Source organism: Eptesicus fuscus, chromosome 11, assembly GCF_027574615.1.
Source record: "Eptesicus fuscus isolate TK198812 chromosome 11, DD_ASM_mEF_20220401, whole genome shotgun sequence".
NCBI classification, from domain to species: Eukaryota; Metazoa; Chordata; class Mammalia; order Chiroptera; family Vespertilionidae; genus Eptesicus; species Eptesicus fuscus.
The window spans coordinates 72,092,025-72,114,325 of NC_072483.1; the positions used below are offsets into that span (position 1 = coordinate 72,092,025).

A 22,301-nucleotide genomic window follows, 5' to 3' on the forward strand; every position below is an offset into this window, starting at 1 on the left:
CATTCTGGTCGTTTTACGATCAAAGCATGGTTCAGATTGATTATTTGTTGTTGGTAGCGATCAGTATTAACAGTTTCACCTCATTTTAGAAGCTCATAATACACCACACCTTCCTGATCCCACCAAACGCAGAGCATTGTCTGCTTTCTGAAGCGATTTGGTCTTGCAGTCGATGTTGAGGGTTGACCTAGATCAACCCATGATTTTGTGCATTTGGGATTCTCAAAATAAATCCACTTTTCATCGCCAGTCACAATTAGATGCAAAAAAAAAAAAAAAAGACTTTCTTTTGTGCCATTGAAGCAACATTTTACTGATGACTTCTCGATTTTCCATTTGTCTTTCGTTCAGTTGATGTGGCACCCATTTTCCTTCCTTTAAAATCTTTCCCATTGCTTGTAAACCAGTGTTCACAAGTATCTTGAGATGGAACATGTTCACCATAAGCTTCCTGAAGTAGACGATAACTTTCAGCAGCACTTTTCTTCAAAATAATGAATTAAAACTTCCCTCAAATGCTCTTTTTTTGGGCACGAAATTCAACATTTTTAAGCATAAAAATATCTATGATGTTAACACCTTCAGCAAATTTAACATGAAGTTTTGAAGCTTGCTGTCAATACAACAAAATAGCATACATATCAAACCACATATATATCAACATACGTGTAACTCCATCTATTGAAAAAAATCCGCATTATTAACTGGTACACCTAGTATACTAGTAATCAGGTGGCAACCAGAGGAAAATATAAAGGAAGTCCTCCCAGGCAGAGGGCACTGCAATGACAAGTGTTCTGAGACAGGGATACCATGGCATGTTAGAGGAACAGACAGAAAAGTCAGGGGGAGAAGATTATGTGGGAGAAGTAGGCCCAGGACTGACCATACTGGGCCTCATAGGTCATGGTAAAAAACTTGAATTTTATTCTTAGTATAGTGGCAAGTTAACAGGGAGCTTTTAAGGAAGGGGATTTCATAATGTGATATATGATTTTAAAAGGCCACTCTAGTGCTGCTGGGGAATGGATTGTGAAGAGAAGAGTAAAACAGTCCTGTAAGGAGCCCATCACCCTGGTCCAGGGGAGACAGGAGGCCTGGACTCGGGTAGTGGCAGTGGGATTAGCACCTTCAGCTGGCCACTCCATCCAGATGCAGCCTGCATCTCAGGGGGCTTCCAGCCCGCATGCTCTCCTAGGAAACTGGTTCCCACTGCTGTGAGGTGGCATTTGGGCTTCCTAAGCCTGGATTGGTTGCTGGGTCAATGCACTCAGCCAAGTGACAGACCCACTTGTGAGGGACTGGTTACCATGGTGCTTCTGCAAATGCAAACAAGGTGCTGTCATTCTTCTCCAACCCTGAGCCCAAGGGAAAATCACAGGAGCAGAGATGAACTATGTGTGGGAGCCAAGGAGACAGGCAATTGGCGGGCTGAGTCACTGGGCTTACTCAAACCAGGTGTTATTGAAGCTTTTGGGGAAGGAGAGTGGATGAGGGAGGGGTGACTTCACCACATACTGATTCCAATCCTTTGTTTCTTCTTCTTCTTCTTCTTCTTCTTCTTCTTCTTCTTCTTCTTCTTCTTCTTCTTCTTCTTCTTCTTCTTCTTCTTTTGCCTATGTTTCTGATCTGGGCACTACCAGGGGCACTTGCTGCCCTCGTCAGTGAATCAAGACCAGCAGATTCTCTCCGAGAACTCTAGCACACCAGGACAATAGCTGTCAAGATGTGACTCTAGTCTCGGGCTTTGTTTCTTCTTTTTTTAAGGCTTCTTTGAGCTCCCCGATCCCCACAGTAGGCCACAACCTTGTCGCTGATTAAGACTTTGTGTGAAACTGCTCTACCCCATTGTCCTCCCCATTATCCTCCAAAGGGGGCAAAGAGGGTGGTTCTAGGATGAGCCAAATCTGGATCATTAAAATGGACTTTCATGCAAACTCTTTCTGTGGTTTGTCCTGAGGCAGGATGGGTGGGGTTCGGACCAGGCCAGGGCCTCTGCAATGAAAAAGGTGGGACCAGGAAAGGAGGTGGGGTGAGGAGAGCACAGCCCCTTAGTGCTCATAGAGGCTGGTCTGTGTTGTTTTCTCTCAATGACCATTCCTAAAGTGGGGAAAGTGAGGGTGGGACTACAACTGAAATGCCAGCCTTCCCAGCCCACACCCAGCTACATTGTGTGGTCTAGTTGCCCACCTTTCCATGTCAGACAGGCCTGCACCCTGCTGTTTTATGAGGGTCTTCACCTCCAGCATTACAGTTTCTGCCAGGGCTCTCTCACTCATCCTGCTACCAAGAATCAACACAGAAATGCTATAAAGTGTACACACATTAACTATTTTGATGGCTCTTGCCAGTTTGCTCCTAGGAGCTGAAAAATATTAAAAGGGAGTGGGTGAATTTGACCACCCATGCTCAGCCCACCCAAACACTGGAATATCCTATCTGCAGAACTTTATACTTCTCAAAGTACTCTTACTCATTGGATATTCATATGTATAAGCAACTGGGTAGGTATCAAGATTTGGTGTCTCTAAGGAGTAATGGAGTTGTATACATATACTAATAATCACTGTATGGCTAGAAACGTAAGTTTGTATACTTTACTGGATATAAGTTATCATTAAGTAATAACCTATGAACCTCTCAACAATGTAAAAAGTAAATATGATAAAAATGATTTTGAAAAGAAGATGGGGTCATTTGCTCTGATATCAAGACTTAGTATAAAGCTGTAGTAATTTTAAAAGTTTGGTATTGATGAAAGGATAGACAGGTAGATCTATGAGACAAAGGGCCCAGAGATAGACATGCAATGTGGACATTTTATTTATAATAAAGATGGCAGAGAAGAGAGGATAGTCTTTTCAATAAAAAATTCAGGAACCATTGGGTACTCTTGTAGAAGAAAAATTTACTTTTATTCATAACTTAAAACATACACACAAATAGAATCCAGGGAGATTATAGGCCAATGTAAAGAATTAAACAAGTTTATTCCAAAGCTTTAAGCCATTTGATGGTTTTATTTCACTTTTCTGAACTCCTACTTTGCAAAACTTTGTGACTAAGCATTTAGAAGATAGTATAAGGTAATAAAGTCCTAATGGTTCATGTCCTAATAGTTGGAAAATATTTTTTTCCCCTGTAAAATCCTCTTTTATTTATTTTATTTTTTAATCTTTTTTTGTAAATTTCTTTATTGATTATGGTATCACATAATTGTCCTCATCCCCCCATTTTCATCCCAAACCCCTCTCCGTGTATGCCCCCACCCCCCTGTTGTCCGTGACCACTGGTTAGGCTTATATGCATGCATAAAAGTCCTTTGGTTGATCTCTCCCCCTTTGGAAAATATTTCTTAAAAAGGAAACAAAAGTGCTAAAAATAAAGTAAAATGTGGTACATTTAATACATTAAATTAAGACTCTTGCCCTGGCTGGTTTTTCTCAGTGGTTAGAGCATCAGCCCAGGGACCAACGGGTCACAGATTGGATTCCTGGTCAAGGGCACATACCTGAGTTGCAGGTTCCCCAGCCTTGGTAGGGACGTGTGGGAGAGGCAACCAATCAATGTGTCTCTCTCATGTTGATGCTTCTCTCTTTCCCTCCTCCCTCCCTTCCATTTCTTTCTCCTTCTCCTCCCTCCCTTTCACTCCCTCTAGAAATCAATGGAAAAAATACCCTTGGGTGAGGATTTTTTTAAAAGATTATCTATAAACTCTTCCTTACAGCTGCAGACAGTGTGAATACACTGTCTCTGCTGCTATGTGAATACAAACTTCTTCCAGCAGTCTGTTCTGATGAGAATGGAAAAGAAAGAATTTTTAAAGTGATTGTCCAGCAGAAATATAATATCTCATTACATAGGTAAGTTTAAAATTTCTAGTAGTCACATTTTTTAAAGAAATAGGACTATGTCAACTCTCCTCTGCAAATTATTCAATTGGAAGCATACAGAATCACCTATAAAGCGTTTTGCTTTAAAATTTTTTAGACTTGATCCATCAAGACTTTAGCCATAACTTCCAGTTTATAGGAAATAAAAGGGAAATATATATACAGGGGAAATATATCATGAGGAAATAATCAGACAAATTCAGAAGAAAAGCTGACTTCATATCCTCAAGAAAATATTAAAAATTGAAGATGGGGAAGGGGAGGAACTCTGTCTATGCTAATTTAAACAGAATTAAGAAAATAAACCAAACATAATGGTGGTCTATGACTCCTATTTTGAACAAAACAGCTGAAAGGGGCATTTTAAAATACAATTTGAGAAATTTGAATATGAACTGAGCATCAAATAATAGTAGACATTATTGAAAATTTTATTGGATGTCATAATAGCATTTTAATTATGTGAGAAAATATATTTCTTGGAGTTGCATATTGAAACATTTATAAGGAAAATGTGTACTATTTACTTTTAAGTACTAAAAAGAAGCAAATATGACAAAATACCAATAACTGTTAAGTCTAGATGGTGTGTGCATGAGTGTTTACTATACACTACTATCATTTTTTGTATTTTGGAAATTTCTTACTGAAAAGCAAGAGAGTAAAGTGATCAAATTTGAACTTTAGAAAGCTCACTCCCTAGCTCATTGGGTGACGAAAGTGGAAGCCAAACACTAGTTAGATGATTACTGCAGTGGTCGTGAGGAAAGAGCACAGTGGTTTAGATAGGATAGTGAATATGGAGAGATGTGGAGATATAGTATTTTGCAGGTAGACCATTTTTTTAAATAGACTCAAGGTGGAAGAGGGCGAAAGAAAGGAGAGTCAAGGCTAATAACGAAAGCAAGTATGCACCAAGTGTTTAGTATATGACAGTGCAATCATTGTTCAAGCGATCCACATGAGCGAGGTGCTATTAGCACTTCCATTTTACAGATCAGGAAAGGGCGCAGCGAGGTTAAGCCACTTGCACGAAGTTGTACCCTCAGTAGATGGCATTGCAAGAACTGGAATCCGGGCATACACACAGAACCATTCCTGCTCCTAATTTAGATACCTTTGTGGTCACTTTTATGCTCCTCATCTTAGGGTTTATACTCCCCCACTCGCGTGTCTTTCCTGGTCCCCATCCACCCTTTTCGCCAGCCCTGTGGCTGGGTCAGAGAGGCGGTGGTCTTTAGGGAAAAGCATATGTCATAGGGATAGGGCCAAGTGGGAATTCTAGTGAGACACATATCTGGTGGAGGAGGAAGAGGGTGGGTAGGTCCCCTGCTAAAACAGTGCTCTTACGCCACGTATGACGCAAATAAGCTAAGCGTAAGAGCCGGGGGTGGACGTGTCGTCACTGCCCGCCTGGGGTTGGCCAAATTGCAGCGAGAGGGGCGTGTAGACCCCGCCTCGTAGGTGGGTGGGGAGTGGCAGGCCCCGCCTTGGACCCTCCGGCAGGCTCCCGCCAGCGTCGCTGCAGCTCTAGCTGGGCAGCCAGCGCGCGGAGCCCGGAAGGATGCGGCGCCCGCGGCGGCCTGGGGGTCCCGGAGGATCCGGAGGTCTCCGGGTGCTCCTCTGCCTCCTGCTGCTGAGCTGCCGCCCGGGAGGCTGCAGCGCCATTAGTGCTCACGGTCAGGAGGAAAGGGGGGAGCCGGGGTAGAGGAGTATGGTGCCGGGAGCAAAACTCAGTGGGGGGTGCGGGGCAAGTGTCTCCAAGGTGGGGATCTCGGGTAGAATACGTGTGGAGTCGGGTAGGGGGAGGCATTGCGAGATGAGGACGACAAGAGGGCGTCAGACAGGAAAGGGGCGTAGGCCTGGAGGCTGGGCTGGGAATATGGGGCGGGACCTTAGAGAAGTGGGCTCAGGGGAAGATCGCGGGTTTGGGGGGAGGAATGGGGGTATATGGACAGAGGACTTAGAGACAGGCTCCAAGTCCACGGGAGAAGCAACTCGTGCCGAGGCGCCAAAGTGGCGACCGGTGCTGAGGGGTGGCGAGGGGGGTAGGAGGAGGGCGGGGGCATCCTGATCTCCGGGAGATAGGCGTCGGGGCCGCGAGCTTAGGAGTCCCTGCTCCCTGTAGAAAATCAGGCCGAGGGGAGAGTCAGGGTTTCTCTTTGTGCCTAGAGAGCCCGATTGCTGTGTTCTGATCTCCGACAAGAGGGCGACAGCTGGGGGAGGGGACAGAAGAGGGTGAAGAGGGAAGGGTCCTCTCCCATCCCCTTCCCCACAGCCTGGCCCAGTGCTGACTCACTTCTCATCGGGCAGAGACAGTCAGCGCTGACTCATGGGCCGGGGAGGGTGGGGGTTAGGGGCTCCTGGGAGAAGGGGTGCAGCCTAGCCGTCTGGCGCCCTCCTTCACCACGGGCTTGGAGGCAAATGAAGGATACTTCCTGTGGCGCCGTGTTGGTAGGATGGTAGATGAAGGCTGGAGCGAGCGGTGGAGGGGTCAGGTCCCGTGGAGACTCCTTGCCTGGTCACCCCTCCCTTCCCATAACTGCTTCCAGGCAAGCCCCCCGAGGCTCCAGGCTCCAGGCTTCAGCACCGCGGACAGCGCCAACGGGCCGGGGCCATCGAGAGTGGTGACAGTGTGGGGAGCACTGCCTTAAAGTCACCCCACCCTTTTCCCTTTCCCACACAGAAGGGAGATGTGCTAGGGTTTTTACCGCTTCTGAGTCCCGGGCTATCGTAGTTAGGATGCTTTTGGAGATTTGGGGAGGAAAATCCCCCTTTCCTCAGAATTTGGCCACAAACTCCCCCATGGTAATTCTATGAGAATAGAAGTGTGTGATCCTACCCCCATGCACATGGAAAGCTCCTTTTCCCCATCAGTCGGTTAAGCAAACTGAACCTTTATGGAAAGGATCCAAGACTCACAGATGCTTAAAACCCAAAGCCAGACACTGTGTTTCCTTCTCTTAAGAATTCTAGGCCTCTTCCCTCTTCTTCCTTAGGATGGAAAAATAGACCCATCTGCTTCTCCCTTTCCCAGCCTGTCCATTCGTCTGACTATTCTATGGGTGGTTGTCTGAACCTCTGCTCACCTGTCTCTCTACAGGCTGTCTGTTTGACCGTAGACTCTGCTCTCACCTCGAAGTCTGTATTCAGGGTGAGGCTTGGGTATAGGATTTACAAGATGGGGGGACACAATAGACTTGGGGGGAATGCCTGGAGGGGAGAAGGGGTACTGGGCTTGGGCAGAAAGGCAACTAGCCTGGAGGAGCAGACCTCTCTGAAGCCAAGAGAGGAGATGTGGAGAGTCCTGCCCATTTGTAACCTGGACTTTGAAAGGCTTTTTGTTCACATCCTGTATTAACACAATTTTTGTGCTCTTAGATGGCTTATTTGGACAGTGCCAAGTGGGAGTGGGGCAGGCTCGGCCCCTTTTGCAAGTCACATCCCCAGTTCTTCAACGCTTACAAGGTGTGCTCCGGCAGCTCATGTCCCAAGGTGAGGTCTGTGTGCACTGGAGGAGAGACTGGAACTTGATTAGATAAGGGTGGGGAAGTGAGGGGCCACCTGACTCAAAGATTTCTCTCACGAAACATTTCTATCACACCCATTCTTAGAGCCACACCTTTTCAGCCCTTGCTGGACAAGGAAGCAAGATAGGAGTGGAGTGGAACCCTAGAGATGGGCTCTTCGCACTTAGACTCTCTGGAGGAGTCCAGAGGAGGCTTCTAGAAGAAGCCACTGGAAAAAAGAAAACTAAGTTTCAGGATTAACAAAAAGAAGAATATAAATAATAATTATGATAATAATAATAGCATTTATTGAAAGTTCACTATGTGACAGGTACTATTCTAACCACTTTACATTGTGTTATTTTAATTATCACAACAATCTTAGGAGGTATAAACCCCCATATCACAGATGAGAAAACTGAGGCTCAGAAAATTTCAGCAAATTGCCCAAGGTCACACAATTAGTGAGTGGCAGAGGATTGAAACCCAGTCTTACTGGAGGCAGTCTGACTCCAAAATCTTATCCTGAGGGTGGGAGGAGGACAGCTCAGATCACCCACCAGGTCTCCGAACCTCTCCACTGCTCCTCTGCTCTGTCAAACTCAATACACTGCAGAGAAGAGGTACAGTGGTGATCTCTACTGGTCCCTGTTACTGGACCCTCAGACTGTGCTGAGCCAACCTTACCCTATCCTGTCCCCTGGCAGGATTGTCCTGGCATGATGACCTCACCCAGTATGTGATCTCCCAGGAGATGGAACGCATCCCCAGGCTTCGCCCCCCTGAGCCCCACCCAAGGGACAGGTAGGCATTATTTCTCAACCACCAGCACCATAAGGCTGGTGGGTCTGTGGTCTTGCTGGTGGACAGAGGGAAGGAGATGGGTGCCAAGGTCAGCAGGCTGAGGTATGGGTACAAGAAGTACAAGAATGGTCATATACCCGATAGGAGCTGAAGTTGTTTAATGTTCAGTTTCATTACTGTGTTGAATTGGATATGGTAGGCGATACTGTCATTTTTTTGTGGTAAGGGCCTCTGAAGGCATTGTTCAGACCCTGTAAAGCAGAGAAAAGTAAAGGAGGGCATGGGACCCAGATGATGATATCCAGTGTGAAGAAGGTAGAGTGGGGTGGGGTGCAGAGTATTGAATATTTGAACCTACATGGAGAGTAGGGGACATGCACACAGGGGCAAAGGGGCAGTGCAGCCACAGTCCATCTAGAGAGGCTCCAGGCTGCCTTCCTCTGCTGCTGTTCTCCCCTTCTCCATCCCTAGCCTCACGTTTCCCTAGTTTCTGCCCCTGTGTTTCAGGGACCCAGGCTTACCAGAGAGGCTATAACTTCTTCCCCAGGCTTGGCTTTCTGGCCTTCTCCATGCTGCTCTCTCCTCCCCTGAGCCTGCCTCATTTTTTAAGAGGTCAGCCTCATTCTAAACTCCTGAGCCTGTCTGGCCCCACCGGCTCTGCCTTGTAGGCTCCATATGCCCTTGCCCCACACGCCAAGCTCCTCCCCTCCCACACACACTTTGCTTTCCTCCCCAGATCTGGCTTGGTGCCCAGGAGACCTGGTCCCGCTGAGGAACTGCTTTTACAGGGCATGCCCACTGGTCCCGCCCCCGCAGCCCCACACCGACTGCTTCGACCTCCAGCAGGTGGGGACGGGGCTGGGGCTGGCTCCTCCCTGTCCCCTCTGCAGGCTGAGCTGCTGCCCCCACTCTTGGAGAATCTGCTGCTGTCCCCACAGCCCCCTCACCCTGCCCTGAGTTATGAAGCTACCCTGCTGCAGCCCTACCTGTTCCATCAGGTGAGCCCTAGACACTGCCCCACCCCCGCCCCAATCCCCCAGCCCTGATCTTAACCTGGATCTCTGGTTTTCCACAGTTTGGCTCCCGTGATGGTTCCCGGGGCTCAGAGAGCTCCCCAGGGATGGTCAGTGTTGGCCCCCTGTCCAAGGCTGAACCCCCTGCCCTCTTCAGCAGAACTGCCCCCAAAGGCATGTTTGGGGCTCACTCTGGCCACTCCTATGGGGACCCTCCAGGGCCTTCACCTGCTCAGCTTTTCCAGGAGTCAGGTCTGCTCTACCTGGCCCAGGAGCTGCCAGTGCCCAGCAGGGCCAGGGCACCAAACTTGCCAGCACAAGGGGCCAGCAGCCAGGCAGAGGACTCCTCAGAGGGCTATGAGGAGGAAGGACTGGAGGGTCTCGGAGAGAAGACTCCTTCCCCAGCAGAGCAGCCAGGTAATAGTCCTCAGCATCTGCCTGTGGAGGCTGCTTTGGGGGGCTATCCTGACTACCCCTATACTTGTTAATTTGTCCTTAAAGCCATTCAAACATTGAACTAGTGTTTACTGACAAACTCATCTATGCCAGGCACTAGGTAGACAGTGTAGGAACAGTGGGGGTGGAGCTGACATGACTCTTTCAGATGGAGAGTCTAGGTGTCCATGGACAGCCTAAGTTTGGTCTTGGCCCCAGGAAGGTCTTTCCCCCAAAGTGTGGACAAGGGCTGGAAGGGGAGAATATTAGTGCCTTGGTGTTTTAGAAAAACCTCTTAAATGTGCTAGTCCCCTCTTACCCCCAACTCACGTATCTGAGTCCTACAAGTCCATTTTGCCAGCAGCCCTTAGCTCTGTGTCTGGCTCCCAGCAGATGTGACTCTGCAGAGACTGGCAGCTGTGCTGGCGGGCTACAGGGTGGAACTGCGTCAGCTGACTCCTGAGCAGCTCTCCACTCTCTCAACCCTGCTGCAGCTGCTGCCCAAGGGTGCAGGACGAAATCTGGGTGAGTGTTCAGGCAGAGAGACCAGCAACGGTCTCGTGCCCCACCTCTCAAGATCAAATGTAGCAGCCTAGAGGGGAAGGGTCAGGGTCAGGGTCAGAGTTCTTTTGAGACATGGGGTCATTGCCAGCAAAAGGCAGGGAGCAAGGGGGTGCAGTGATGAGCTGAGGGGTTAGACCAGGAAAGGACTAGCAGGTGGAAGTCATGGAAAACGAAGTCAACAGGAGGCGTGAGCAGGAATCAGGAGGCACTGGGAAAGGTAAGTGGATGAAAATGAAGACCTAAAGAGGCCAATTCAAAGAGGGGCGTGGCCAATTCAAAGAAGACAATATTTATGGGTAGAGGGGGAACTGAACAAATAGTTTTGAGAGGTGTGGCCAATGACCGAGGGAAGAGTTAATAAAACAATTAAGAAAGAAGCACAGAGCCCTAGCCAGTTTGGCTCAGTGGATAGAGCGTCGGCCTGTGGACTAAAGGATTCCAGGTTCGATTCCAACCAAGGGCACATTCCCAGGTTTCGGACTTGATCCCCAGTAGGGGCTGAGCAGGAGGCAGCTGATCAATGATTCCCTCTCATCATTGATGTTTCTATCTCTCTCTTCCTCTCTGAAATCAATTTAAAAAAAAAAAAAAAGCAAAGAGACATGAGGCCATGCTAAGGATGAGACCAATGATAGAGTCTTGGTCACTGACTGAGAGGAAAGAGCCCACCGCAGGTGTAACAGGCTCAGGCCTCTGGCCCTTCCTGCCATCTGTGTTGTGTGGACCTTGGCCTTGGCCCTTTGCCCAGAGTCTTGTTTTTCCTGTCTCTACAGGAGGGATTGTAAACATTGGAGCTGACATCAAGAAAGTGAGTTCCCATTACCTCTCTGATTCATAAGTGCCCCATGGCAGCAAACCCCCTTGCTGAAATCTAAACCTCAGAATCAGGACCCAGAATCTGTATTCTCCAACCCCTCGTTTTGGGGAAACCGAGGCCCATAGTCATTGCCTAAGTTTCACCTCAAGTTGATGGCAGAGCTCAGACTAGAAGCTAGCATTTCTTGATTCACTGCTTTTTTCAATACAATACAATCATTTGAGATCATGCTCTGAGGAGCCCTAAGGGAAGTGGGGAGCTGTGAGCAGGCAGGTTCTTAATGCTCCTGGAACTTGAGGAGCTCTCTCTGTTTCATGTCTAATATTTTGTTGCTAAATCAGAGTCTAAAAACTACGTATTGACTGCCTATTCACCTTCTACCTACCAAACCACGCTCCCAAGATTCCCCCCACTCCAGCCCCATCCTGTGGATTATCACAGATCATGTTCCACTCACTCACTCCTTCATTTATTCATCTACTTGGCTTACTTTTTGGGGCGACCTCTCTGTACCTAAACCTGTACTGAGCCCTGAGGATACAGAAAGAAACAAGTCCTAAGCACCACTGTGCTCAAGGTCCAGGGTGTAGACCCCCAGCCCAAACCCACCCCTAGCCCTTCCACTATACAGAGACCATACTTTTATCATCTCTTCTAAACAGACAATGGAGGAGCAGGTGCAGGGTGGAGACGCAGCGGAGCCTGCACCCCCTACACCCTCCCTGCCTGGATACCCCACTGCCCACCCCATCTCCGATAAAGCCCAGCAGGTGCTGAGCTCTGAGCCCCCCAAAGCTGCTGGCCCCCCTGCCATGCCTGTCCTGATGGAGAAGAAAAGTCCACTGGGCCAGAGCCAGCCCACGGTGGCGGGGCAGCCTTCAGCTCGGCCATCAGCAGAGGAGTATGGTTACATTGTCACTGACCAGAAGTAAGGGCTCCAGCCTGGGGAAGCCTTCCAGTCCCCTGGGGGTTGGGCTGGCTTGCCTGGCAGGAAGCAGAGAGTAGAAATCCACATGTGAAGTAGACAGGGGGGTGGGCTGCTCTGCACCCTTGGAGGTGGCCTGTTTCAAGAAAGTGGCCAAGAGGGTCTCCACCTCTTCCTCTGCCTGCTGCCCACCTCCAGGCCCCTGAGTCTGGCTGTAGGAGTGAAGCTGCTGGAGATCCTGGCTGAGCATGTGCACATGTCCTCGGGCAGCTTCATCAACATCAGGTGGGGCTGCTATCTGGCTGGGGAGGCAGGGATCTAGAAAGCAGGTGGCTTGAGTGGGGAGGTGGCTGGAGGAGCTCAAGGGAGGAGGGGAAGAGTCCAAGGTAGGGTAAGAGATGCTCCCAGATGTATTGAAGGTACAGCCACACCTAGCCCTGAGGCTGGCCTCATCCAGTGTCTCCCTGGCTTCAAATACCCTTGTAGGGCATCTCTGATTAGCTTCAACCTCACCCTCTAATTGGAAGAGGGTCAGAGCTGGCCTCTCTTTCAGAGTCTTGGGTCTATGGTGGGTGAGGCAGTAACATAGCTCCTATTCGGCAGTGTGGTGGGACCAGCTCTCACCTTCCGCATCCGGCACAATGAACAGAACCTGTCTCTGGCTGATGTGACCCAGCAAGCTGGTAAATCCTGCCTGGCCCTAGCCCCAGCCCTAGTAGGATATACCCAGGCCCATGATTGATGCTCCCTTTGAAATAGTCCAAGTCCACATGGGCTTCGCCTGCCAACTGGCATAGCGTGACATGAGGTGGGGACCAGATGGGGCTGGAGAGAGCCTGACCTATGTCCTCCCTGCAGGGCTGGTGAAGTCTGAACTGGAAGCACAGACAGGGCTCCAGATCTTGCAGACAGGAGTGGGACAGGTACGAGCTAAATGCACAATCAGTCAAAGCCCTAGAGGGCTGACGTTTCCCACAAGAGGTGGAGGCAAACTTGACAGGAGAACGGGGAGCTGAACCCTCATATACTTGGCTGGCTCACCCACTTCTCCAAAGCAGCCCTTCCCCATGCAGTTTTTTTTCTGGCCAGCAGATGGCCCCAGTGGCTCCTCCCTGCAGGACCAGCCTTCCATATAGAGGAAGGCAGCATGCTTGGCAAGAACTAGTGGAGAGCCTATAGCCTTCAGAGCAATCTCTAAATTCCAAGGGACAACCTTGCACAGAAAAGACATTAAACTCAAACTATATTTCGATTCTTCATCCAACACTGATGCCTCACAGTCTATTCGGTTCCTTGGGTTGTCTCTCCACTTCTCTAGTTCCATTTTTAAATGCAAGGACTCCTGGTGGGGTCACCCACTAAGCTTCCAGCAACTCAGTGTGGCTGAGTTGGTCTCATGGGGATTGAGAAGGAGGATTTGGGGTCCATCTGAGCCCTTCTGCCTGTACCACCATGCCTCTGCTCTCCCAGCTTTGCCCCAGGAGTTATCTTAGCAGGGAGTGTGGCATGGGACAGGGGTGAGAAGCAGCTCCTAAATCTCTCCCCAGCATGGCGCCCCTCGATTCTACCTTGTTCCCACAGAGAGAGGAGGCAGCTGCAGCCCTTCCCCGACAGGCCCGCAGTACCTCTCCCATGCGCTCAGTGCTGCTGACTCTGGTGGCCCTGGTGGGTGTGGCCGGGCTGCTGGTGGCACTGGCCGTGGCTCTGTGTGTGCGGCAGCATGCTCGGAAGCGGGACAAGGAGCGCCTGGCAGCCCTGGGACCTGAGGGGGCCCATGGCGACACCACATTTGAGTACCAGGTGTGCAGCCCCAGAAGCTTGTCGAGGAGAGGGAATGGAAGGGGCTCAGGAGCCTGGGTCTCACCTGGGATGAGGGTGGGGAGTTGGATGGGGAGTGAGTGCCCATCCCTCGGAATGTTTGGGAGGTGCTGGAGGAGCCCCAGTGGGAGGGTTGTGGAGTGTTTTGAATGGGTTGGAATAGGAAGCAGATGGTCCCTAAGTTCTTCCCAGTTCTACAATTCTGGGGTTCTGGGATCCCACTCTGTAATACAGGGGTCCTCAAACTTTTTAAACAGGGGGCCAGTTCACTGTCCCTCAGACCGTTGGAGGGCCGGACTATAGTTTAAAAAAAAACTATGAACAAATTCCTATGCACACTGCACATATCTTATTTTGAAGTAAAAAAAACAAAATGGCAAAAACACCCGCTTGTGGCCCGCGGGCCGTAGTTTGAGAACGCCTGCTGTAATATCTGAGGTTGTCATAGGCACCACCCATGCAGAACAGCCCCCAAAAGGACAAGGGCCAGGACAGAAAGCTCCACCCCAGAGGAGATAGGTGTCATTCAAAATCAATCAAGGATGAGCCTGGGGATCCAGAATTGAACCCAGGACCCTGTTGAAAAGGCAACACTTGCACCCCTCTGGATCCTTCCTCTGCAGGACCTGTGCCGCCAGCACATGGCCACAAAGTCCCTGTTCAACCGGGCAGAGGGTCCGCCAGAGCCTTCGCGGGTGAGCAGCGTGTCCTCCCAGTTCAGTGATGCGGCCCAGGCCAGCCCCAGCTCCCACAGCAGCACCCCGTCCTGGTGCGAGGAGCCCGCCCAGGCCAACATGGACATCTCCACGGGACACATGATTCTGGTCAGGACCAGCCTGGGCCCAGAAGGGTGAGGGGCAGGATGGTGGGAGAAGCAGGGCTGACAGAGTGGCCCAGAGCCTGGCTGTGGGGTCCCTGCAGGCATACATGGAGGACCACCTTCGGAACCGGGATCGCTTGGCCCAGGAGTGGCAGGCTCTGTGTGCCTACCAGGCAGAGCCCAACACCTGTGCCACCGCCCAGGGGGAGGGCAACATCAAAAAGAATCGTCACCCAGACTTCCTGCCCTGTGAGTGAGTCCTGCTGGCTGACCTCTCTCTGCTGGGCATTCTGGAGGGTGTGGGGGAAGAGGCTGGGCTCCTGGTTCAAACTAAGTGGCAGAAATGCCAGGACCCCAATAACTGGAGGGGCACCTGGGGTGGGATACTGGGTCTGTGCAGATGATCACGCCCGCATCAAGCTGAAGGTGGAGAGCAGCCCTTCTCGGAGTGATTACATCAACGCCAGCCCCATTGTGAGTGGTCCTGGCTCCTGGCCCCACCTCTGCCCCATTTTTATTCTTTTCCCATAAACTCCATTCCCGTATGATCACCACCCACCCCACCTGAGGCCCTGGAATTGTGGGGCCTGATATCCTAACATGGAAATGGGGAGTTCTCAGGCTTCCCCAGACCCTGGCCTGCTCCCTTTGACCAGCCCTTTCCACAGAGGCGTTTCCCATTCTGGCTCATGGTGTATCTTCCCTGCCCTCAGATTGAGCACGACCCTCGGATGCCAGCCTACATCGCCACACAGGGCCCGCTGTCCCATACAATCGCAGACTTCTGGCAGGTGGGCTCTTGGAGGGAGAGCTTCTCCAGGTCCCAGGGAGTTTGGAACGGAGCTTACCTGAGTCTCTGTCCCTAGATGGTGTGGGAGAGTGGCTGCACTGTCATCGTCATGCTGACCCCCCTGGTAGAGGATGGTGTCAAGCAGTGTGATCGCTACTGGCCAGATGAGGGCTCCTCCCTCTACCACATATATGAGGTCAGCAGGACCCCACGGACAGGGGACAATGGGAGTGGGGAACGTGGAGGATAAGCATTCATACACGTATGAATATAGAGGTATATACACATACATATGCATACACACATATACTCACATACAGTCTAGGGCCCAGAAGCATTTTTAAGGACTTATCATGAACGTTACAGAAATAAAACTATAAAACTGCTGAAACTGAGGCAAGAAGTTAAGAGCCAAGAGACAGGGAAGATAAGTATGCCCAAAGCCCGTGATTTCAGACCTACTTCAATAATACTTTAAGCCCAACCTAGCTCCGAGTTCCCTGGAAGCCAAAGTAAAGAAAGAAATACCATTTGTCACATGTGGCTTATGAAAAATAGGAACATGCTTTTCCTTTAGGAGAGAGGATCGGTAGGGAACTGAGGCAAAGCAGGGGATGGGAGAACCAATTCCCAATGGGAGGGTCCCCCTGTATGACACCAAGAGCACCACAGAAGCTTCTCGTCACCAGACGAACACTAGTCTTTCTTAAAAAGTTTTTGTATTGGTCTTGCTCATAGTTAAAGAAAAAGTGTCAAATGAAAATATTGCAGAATTTCAGTTTATATGTGTGTGGCACAGACACTTTCCTACACTATGTGAGGAAGAGGAAGGAGAAACTGGCCTCAAGAAGCTCATACTAGTTATGTCTGGGTGGAAAAGCCACCAGTTGCCCTAAGCCGTAGGTAAGTGACACAGGCAGCTAGGATTCTCGGGCACAGCTGGGAAACTGGGGCAGGTGGTTGGGTAAGCTTCTTGAGGATTCAGAATTTGAAGGGGCCGATGAGGCTGGGAGGATTTGGAGAAGCCAAGGAGCGAGCACGCAGACAGGGGAAGGGCCTGAGGTGCTCAGACCCGGACCCCATTCCTGGGCAGGTGAACCTGGTGTCTGAGCACATCTGGTGCGAGGACTTCCTGGTGCGGAGCTTCTATCTGAAGAACGTGCAGACCCAAGAGACGCGCACCCTCACGCAGTTCCACTTCCTCAGCTGGCCGGCAGAGGGCACTCCGGCCTCCACTCGGCCCCTGCTGGACTTCCGCAGGTGAGCTCCCTGGATGTTGCTGGCCCCGGCGATCAATGGGGCGTCCTGAGGGAGGCTCCAAAGAGCCGGGGATCAGGAGGCTGCGATCTGGGTTCCCCACGTTCTAGCCCACCAGATCCTCCTGGCCTTGGGAGACAGACCCTCCCTGACTCAGAGCCTGGCCTCATCTCCAGCTCCCCCTTCCAAAGGGCCCCAAACCAGGACTGATGCTCTCTTTCCGTGCCCATCCCTCCACCCTTGTGGTCCAGCTCCATTTCTTCTCTATCAGATGTTCTGCTGTCTCTCTCTCAGGCCCTTTTTCTCCCCTGCCTCTCTGTCTAGCTCCTTCTTATTTACCTACTTCTCCCAAGAGAGGCTCACCTTATTTCTGGCTCCTCCCCTCTCCTTCTCTCTCTCTACTTGGCCCCTGCCTCCTGGCTCTCCGGTTTCCTCCTGTCCTGCTCTTCCTGGCCTCTGGCACTGTCTCGGTGTCTGCTGTCCCTTCTCTATCTCTTACTCCTCCTGCCCATCTCCCCTCTTTATCCCTCTCTGCCTCTTTGCCTCTATTATTTCTCTTTCCCTCTGTCTTTCCCTCCCTTCCCTTTCCTCTCCACTCTCCCTCTCCTCATTTTTTTAATCTCTGTATCACTGTCTCACTCTTACCCTCTAGCCCATTTCTAACTGTACCCTTTCTTGTTCCCAACCATCTTTTTCTTCACTTCCCTCCCATCTGCCTCTTTTGTCTGTCCTCCCCCTCTTTGTCTCTATATGTCTCCATCTCCCCCTCCCTTTGTCTGTCTCCCCTTCTCTGTCCTTCCCTCTCCCCTCCCTCTTCTGCCTCTCTCTCTCTCTCTCTCTCTCTCTCTCTCTCTCTCACACACACACACACACACACACACACACACACACAGCTGCCAGTGTCATTTTTGTGATCTGCAGCTAGTATTCTCACTCCAGTTGCATAGTCACAAAAGTGATCATTGGCAGGTGTGGCTGCTGCATGGACAAGACAGACAGAACACAGGGTTCAGGGACCACCCCAAAGGCTGCTGGGAGAGCTGGGGTTAGGGAGACACAGAGAAGGGACAAATCAAAGGGAGTGCCCGAGGATCTCTGGATTCTTGGGGACTCAGGGGAATGGGGTGGGGGCTGGGACAGGAAGCTGAGGGACTCACCCTGTCCTGACACCAAAGCCACAACCAGGGCAGGCTTCAGCTTCCTGTGCTTTCCTCTCCCCAGACAGGTGGCTGAAGCCTGTCACACTGGCAGGGCCTCCCCCGCGCTGTGGCCTCCTCCTGCTTCTTTGCCCCTTGCCAGGCTAGCCTGAGGTCTCTAGATGCTGGGCAGAGAGCAGAGGAGCAGAGGTGGGTGAAGACCCGGGGAGAGTTTCTGAGCCTCAGAACAATGGTTTCTAACTGAGACCCATTGGGCCTGAGGCACTGGCTTCTCAAAACCAAGGCCAGGGGCATCAGAGCTATTTCCTGTTTTCCACATTTTAAAAATCTTTCTAGAACATGGACCCATTTTAAGGCTGCCCAGGTAAGCTAAAAAGTTATGTTCCTTTGCTTTAGGCTGAATTATGTAAACCCTGTTTGCATTAGGCACCCAGAACAAATTAAGTGCTACTTAATATAGTATTTATTGAACCAGAGGGAAGTCTCAGAAAGTGACCCCAAGCAAGTTCATTGACCTACCTCTGTTTCCTTACCTGTGCAATGAGATGATGACCCAGCCATACTTTAGTGGATTGTGGCAAGAATCAAAAGGATAAAGTCTGAAAAATCTAGTTTAAGTGCCGGCACATAGCAAGGCTCAATTCTCAATACTGTTTATTATCATTATCATTATTATTAGATGGTTGGGAACCACTACTGCAACTTCTGTTCAACCCCGGCCCTCTGACGTGTGAACGAATGTGCTAGAAAACTATGTGGACTCCTTTAAAACCACTCAAAGTCACCTTGCCCCTACAAGTCTGGGGGAATCTTCCCCTGAAACAATTTATTAACCCCTAAGACAGTCCTCCCTAGTCCTGGCCCATTGTGGGTATCAGGATTCTGCAGGTTACTCTCAAAGCAAGAAGGTAATGGGGCAAGGGCAGGTCAGACTGGGTGACTAAAGGAAAGAGAAATCCTCTGCTCCTTGGTGAGCTGTGGTGAGGGCAGCAGAGAAGAGTCTGAGGTCCAAGTGGACCCCAAGTCTGAATGTGACCCAACCACGGAATGCCTGTGCTGAGGTGAGGCTGATCCAGGGGGATAGGCAGCAAGTAGCACACTGCTTTGAGTTGATTGTCCTGCCCTGGACAAAGGAGCTTTGTGCCTAGAGCTATAGGACCTCACAGCTAATGAGCACTGAAGGGAACCTGAGTGGTGAAGGGGTCAGCCTGGGCAGTTGTTGAGGAGGGCAGAGGGGTGGAGTAGTGATGTGGCAAGATTGACACCTTTGAACTCACCAAAAAGCCCATCCTCCCTGTACTTCTGGGAGATGTGGCTGTTAATATTACGTATTATCGTTAATAGTAACTACCACTTATTGAGCATCTACTGTGTGCTAGACCTGGCACTTAGTTATTTACATGGATTAGCTCATGTAGACATGATAAGAACCCTAAGGAGAAGTTTACTATTATTATCACCCCCATTTAACAGGTTAGAACACTGAGGCTCAAAGAGGTAAAATCAGTTGTTGCAGGTGTGTAGTCTGGGCACAGCGCTTGTAAGTGACAAGGCAAGCCCAGTGCGACCTATACCACCTCCAGTTCTTTGCCTTCAGCCCTGACTCCTCTCTCCAGCCCTCTTCCCTCCTCTGATCTGGGCTTGTGGGGAGAAGAGAGAGAGAGGTCCACAGATGTGTGTTTCACTTTTCCTTTCCCTCTGCTGATGCCCACTGGCCCTCACGCCCATTTCTTGTTGCAGGAAGGTGAACAAGTGCTACCGGGGACGCTCCTGCCCCATCATTGTGCACTGCAGGTGCGTGGAGAGGGGCTGTGGGATGGGGACGGACGGGGACAAGACGGTTCGACACAGCCCAGAGGGCCCTGAGGTGGAGCATTCCTGAAACTCGCCCCTCTGGGCCTACACCCTACCCTGTGCACATCTCCATGCACACTACCTGCCTGTCCCCTTGATGCCTGCTGGCAGTCTACAGCCCGTGGGCTATATTCAGCATACCATGTTTTTTAATGGCCCATGAGCTAAGAATGGTGTTCTCATGTTTTAATGGTTAAAGGGGAAAGAAGAAAAATGAGCAACAGAGACTATACGTGACCCACAAAGGTAGAAATATATTCCATCTGGCCATTTACACAAAAACGGGCTGGAAACCCATCCCATTTCCTCCTGCCTCCTCCACCCTAGGGTTGAGCCAGGGCTCCTCTTTCTTTTTTTTTCTTTAATATATTTTATTGATTTTTTACAGAGAGGAAGGGAGAGGGAGAGAGAGTTGGAAACATCAATGAGAGAGAAACATCCAGCAGCTGCCTCTTGCACACCCCCTACTGGGGATGTGCCCGCAACCAATGTACATGCCCTTAACTGGAATCGAACCTGGGACCCCTCAGTCCACAGGACGAAGCTCTATCCAGTGAGCTGAACCGGTCAGGCCAAGTGACACCCCAGAGGTCACAGGCTTCCAACTCAGGGCCCAGTTCCCAGGGCCCAGGTGCTGTAACCGTTCCCTCAGCCTGAGCTCACTGACACCCTCTCCGAGCCAGTTCTAATGGCTCCACCAGTGTCCTCCCACCCCAGGCCTTCATATCTCCCCCACCCCTCCCCCTATCTGCTGGGTCCTGCACTGAGCTGAGGCTGTGGCCCTCTCCTGTTTCAGTGATGGTGCAGGGCGGACTGGCACCTACGTCCTCATCGACATGGTACTGAACCGCATGGCAAAAGGTGAGGACCTTCCCCACAGGGCCTGCAGCCCAGCCCCAGGCTTTGTCCAAGCCTCCAAGCCTCCCACCCCAGGATGGCCCAGCTTTCTGGGTCCTGTCCTCCTCTGGACACCCGCTGAGCTGCCCTGTGCCCCCTGCCCCCAGGAGTGAAGGAGATCGACATCGCCGCCACCCTGGAGCATGTCCGTGACCAGCGACCTGGCCTGGTTCGCTCTAAGGTGACTGTTCTTCCCTGCCCCAACCCTCACTGCCACCTTTCCCCAGGAAAACCAGCAGCAGCTGCCTCTCCTGCCTGCCTCCCCGCCTGCTGTGTACAACCCCCCCCCCCCCCCCCCCCCCCCCGCTCCCAAGTGACCTCCCAGCTCCGGTTCCTAAAGGCTCCTTGAGGCCGGAGCAGAGACCAGGCCTTCCCGTGACCCTCCTCCCACTGCCCTTCCCAGGACCAGTTTGAATTTGCCCTGACAGCTGTGGCGGAAGAGGTGAATGCCATTCTCAAGGCCCTGCCCCAGTGAGCCCGCGGGGGGCCCCCAGTGGGCAGCCAGGCTCCGTCCCTTCTATGCCTGTGTGAGCATCTATCTGTGTACCCACTCCTCATTCCCCACCCGCACCTTGGTCCCTCCTGGGCAAGGCCCTTCCAAGAGGAGTGTTGGGAAGGTAGGGGAAGGTAGGGGAAGGGGGAAGGGGCAGGCCTGCTCTGCCTCACACACGTGGAGCCCCAGGGGTCCCATGGGGGAGCTGGCAGCCAGCCAGGAGGAGCGTTGTGGGCAGTCGCTGCACCCAGAGCCTCCTCCTGCCTGATTTCCCTGGCCCACCTCTCACTCTCCTGGATGCTCCTAACATGTCTGTAGGGACACCCCCATTTCCCACCTTCCAGTGTGGACAGAACAGGGTGGAAGGGCCACCATACCCAGCTTCCCCGGCTTCTCCAGCCCCTGCTGCCTGCTGTCCTGGCGCCCTGACCCACATTCTGGCCCCTCCCCTTCCTGCCCTCACCCTCAGAGCTCCTCTCCCAACACCCTGCCTTTGGTCACGTGCTGCTCAACTTTCTCCCTCTGGCACAGAACGTTTCTAGAAAAATCTACTTTTGTATCATTGTGAATAAAGTTAGTGTGTTGTGTGTGCAGCTGCAACCTGGACTCCCACGCACTCCTGTCTGCTCTGCTTCCAGACCGGGTCTGGAGCCAGCCTGCGGTCCTCGGGAGAGGCGCAGCCTCTCCAGGGTTCGAATGGGAGCTAATAACCAGGCCTCCTGGGTGCCGGGCAGTCTCCCAGGTGCCTCCATGCTTGGAGTTGGTGGAGTTAGGATTCGAACCCAGGCATGCCAAACCTCTTTGATGCCTCTCCTCTCAGTTCTCAGGCAGCTGCTTTGTGCCCTCGGGCCTCAGGAACGATGTATGTTGTGCAGGATTGAGGTTAAGATTAAACAAACTGCCTGCCACACCGTAGGCAAAATTAGCTAAACTCAGGTAGACGAAGGCTGTGAGATGTCACGACAGACAGACGGTCGCCCGGTGGCAAGGGGCGCCTCTTCCCTATGCCCTTGCTCCCAGAACTGTCCTTCCTGTGTGGTCCCGGACGCGCCCTCCCTTGTGTATCATGAGCATCCTTGGACAAAGGTGGTGGACACAGAGATGAGACAAAATGAACCTTGGGCCTGGAGCTACTTGGGAGTCACGGCCACTTCACCTTGCCAAGGCTCAGTCCCCTCACCTGGAAAACAGGGCAAGTGCCACCTGCCCCTTGCAGGGAGCGAAGGGACCAGCGATGAGACCCCTGGTCCTCCTA

The 22,301-nt window shown here is 51.3% G+C and overlaps 1 protein-coding gene and 2 non-coding genes across 4 annotated transcripts; 2 read left to right on the forward strand and 1 right to left on the reverse strand.

Moving 5' to 3' along the window:
* Nucleotides 1–1,616: 1,616 nt before the first annotated feature.
* LOC114232870 (small nucleolar RNA SNORA3/SNORA45 family) lies at nt 1,617–1,745 on the reverse strand. Its single transcript, XR_003618986.1, has one exon. It is a non-coding gene; the product is annotated as a small nucleolar RNA SNORA3/SNORA45 family (small nucleolar RNA).
* A 3,712-nt stretch (nt 1,746–5,457) lies between these two features.
* Nucleotides 5,458–21,028, forward strand: PTPRN (protein tyrosine phosphatase receptor type N). Of its 2 annotated transcripts, XM_008145133.3 has the most exons (23): nt 5,458–5,572; nt 6,997–7,047; nt 7,275–7,388; nt 8,110–8,206; nt 8,943–9,204; nt 9,282–9,636; nt 10,048–10,179; nt 10,992–11,026; nt 11,698–11,963; nt 12,159–12,245; nt 12,564–12,643; nt 12,819–12,883; nt 13,542–13,760; nt 14,402–14,602; nt 14,700–14,847; nt 14,999–15,072; nt 15,312–15,389; nt 15,465–15,584; nt 16,482–16,648; nt 19,543–19,596; nt 20,453–20,517; nt 20,661–20,734; nt 20,957–21,028. In XM_008145133.3, exons 1-23 carry the CDS (start codon nt 5,458–5,460, stop codon nt 21,026–21,028), a joined length of 2,931 nt encoding a protein of 976 aa, XP_008143355.2. The 2 variants fall into 2 exon arrangements, with proteins under 2 accessions (XP_008143355.2, XP_054578956.1); XM_054722981.1 differs by lacking the exon at nt 12,159–12,245.
* MIR153-2 (microRNA mir-153-2) lies at nt 17,536–17,619 on the forward strand. The gene has a single exon (NR_129181.2). It is a non-coding gene; the product is annotated as a microRNA mir-153-2 (primary transcript).
* Nucleotides 21,029–22,301: the final 1,273 nt, after the last annotated feature.

Excerpts from the sequence above, each read along its gene's own strand:
- PTPRN (XM_008145133.3), top strand. The coding sequence starts at position 5,458 with ATGCGGCGCCCGCGGCGGCCTGGGGGTCCCGGAGGATCCGGAGGTCTC. Across the intron at positions 14,603-14,699 it reads CCACGGGACACATGATTCTG|GCATACATGGAGGACCACCT; the intron begins GTCAGGACCAGC and ends GGGTCCCTGCAG. Across the intron at positions 16,649-19,542 it reads CCCCTGCTGGACTTCCGCAG|GAAGGTGAACAAGTGCTACC; the intron begins GTGAGCTCCCTG and ends TTCTTGTTGCAG.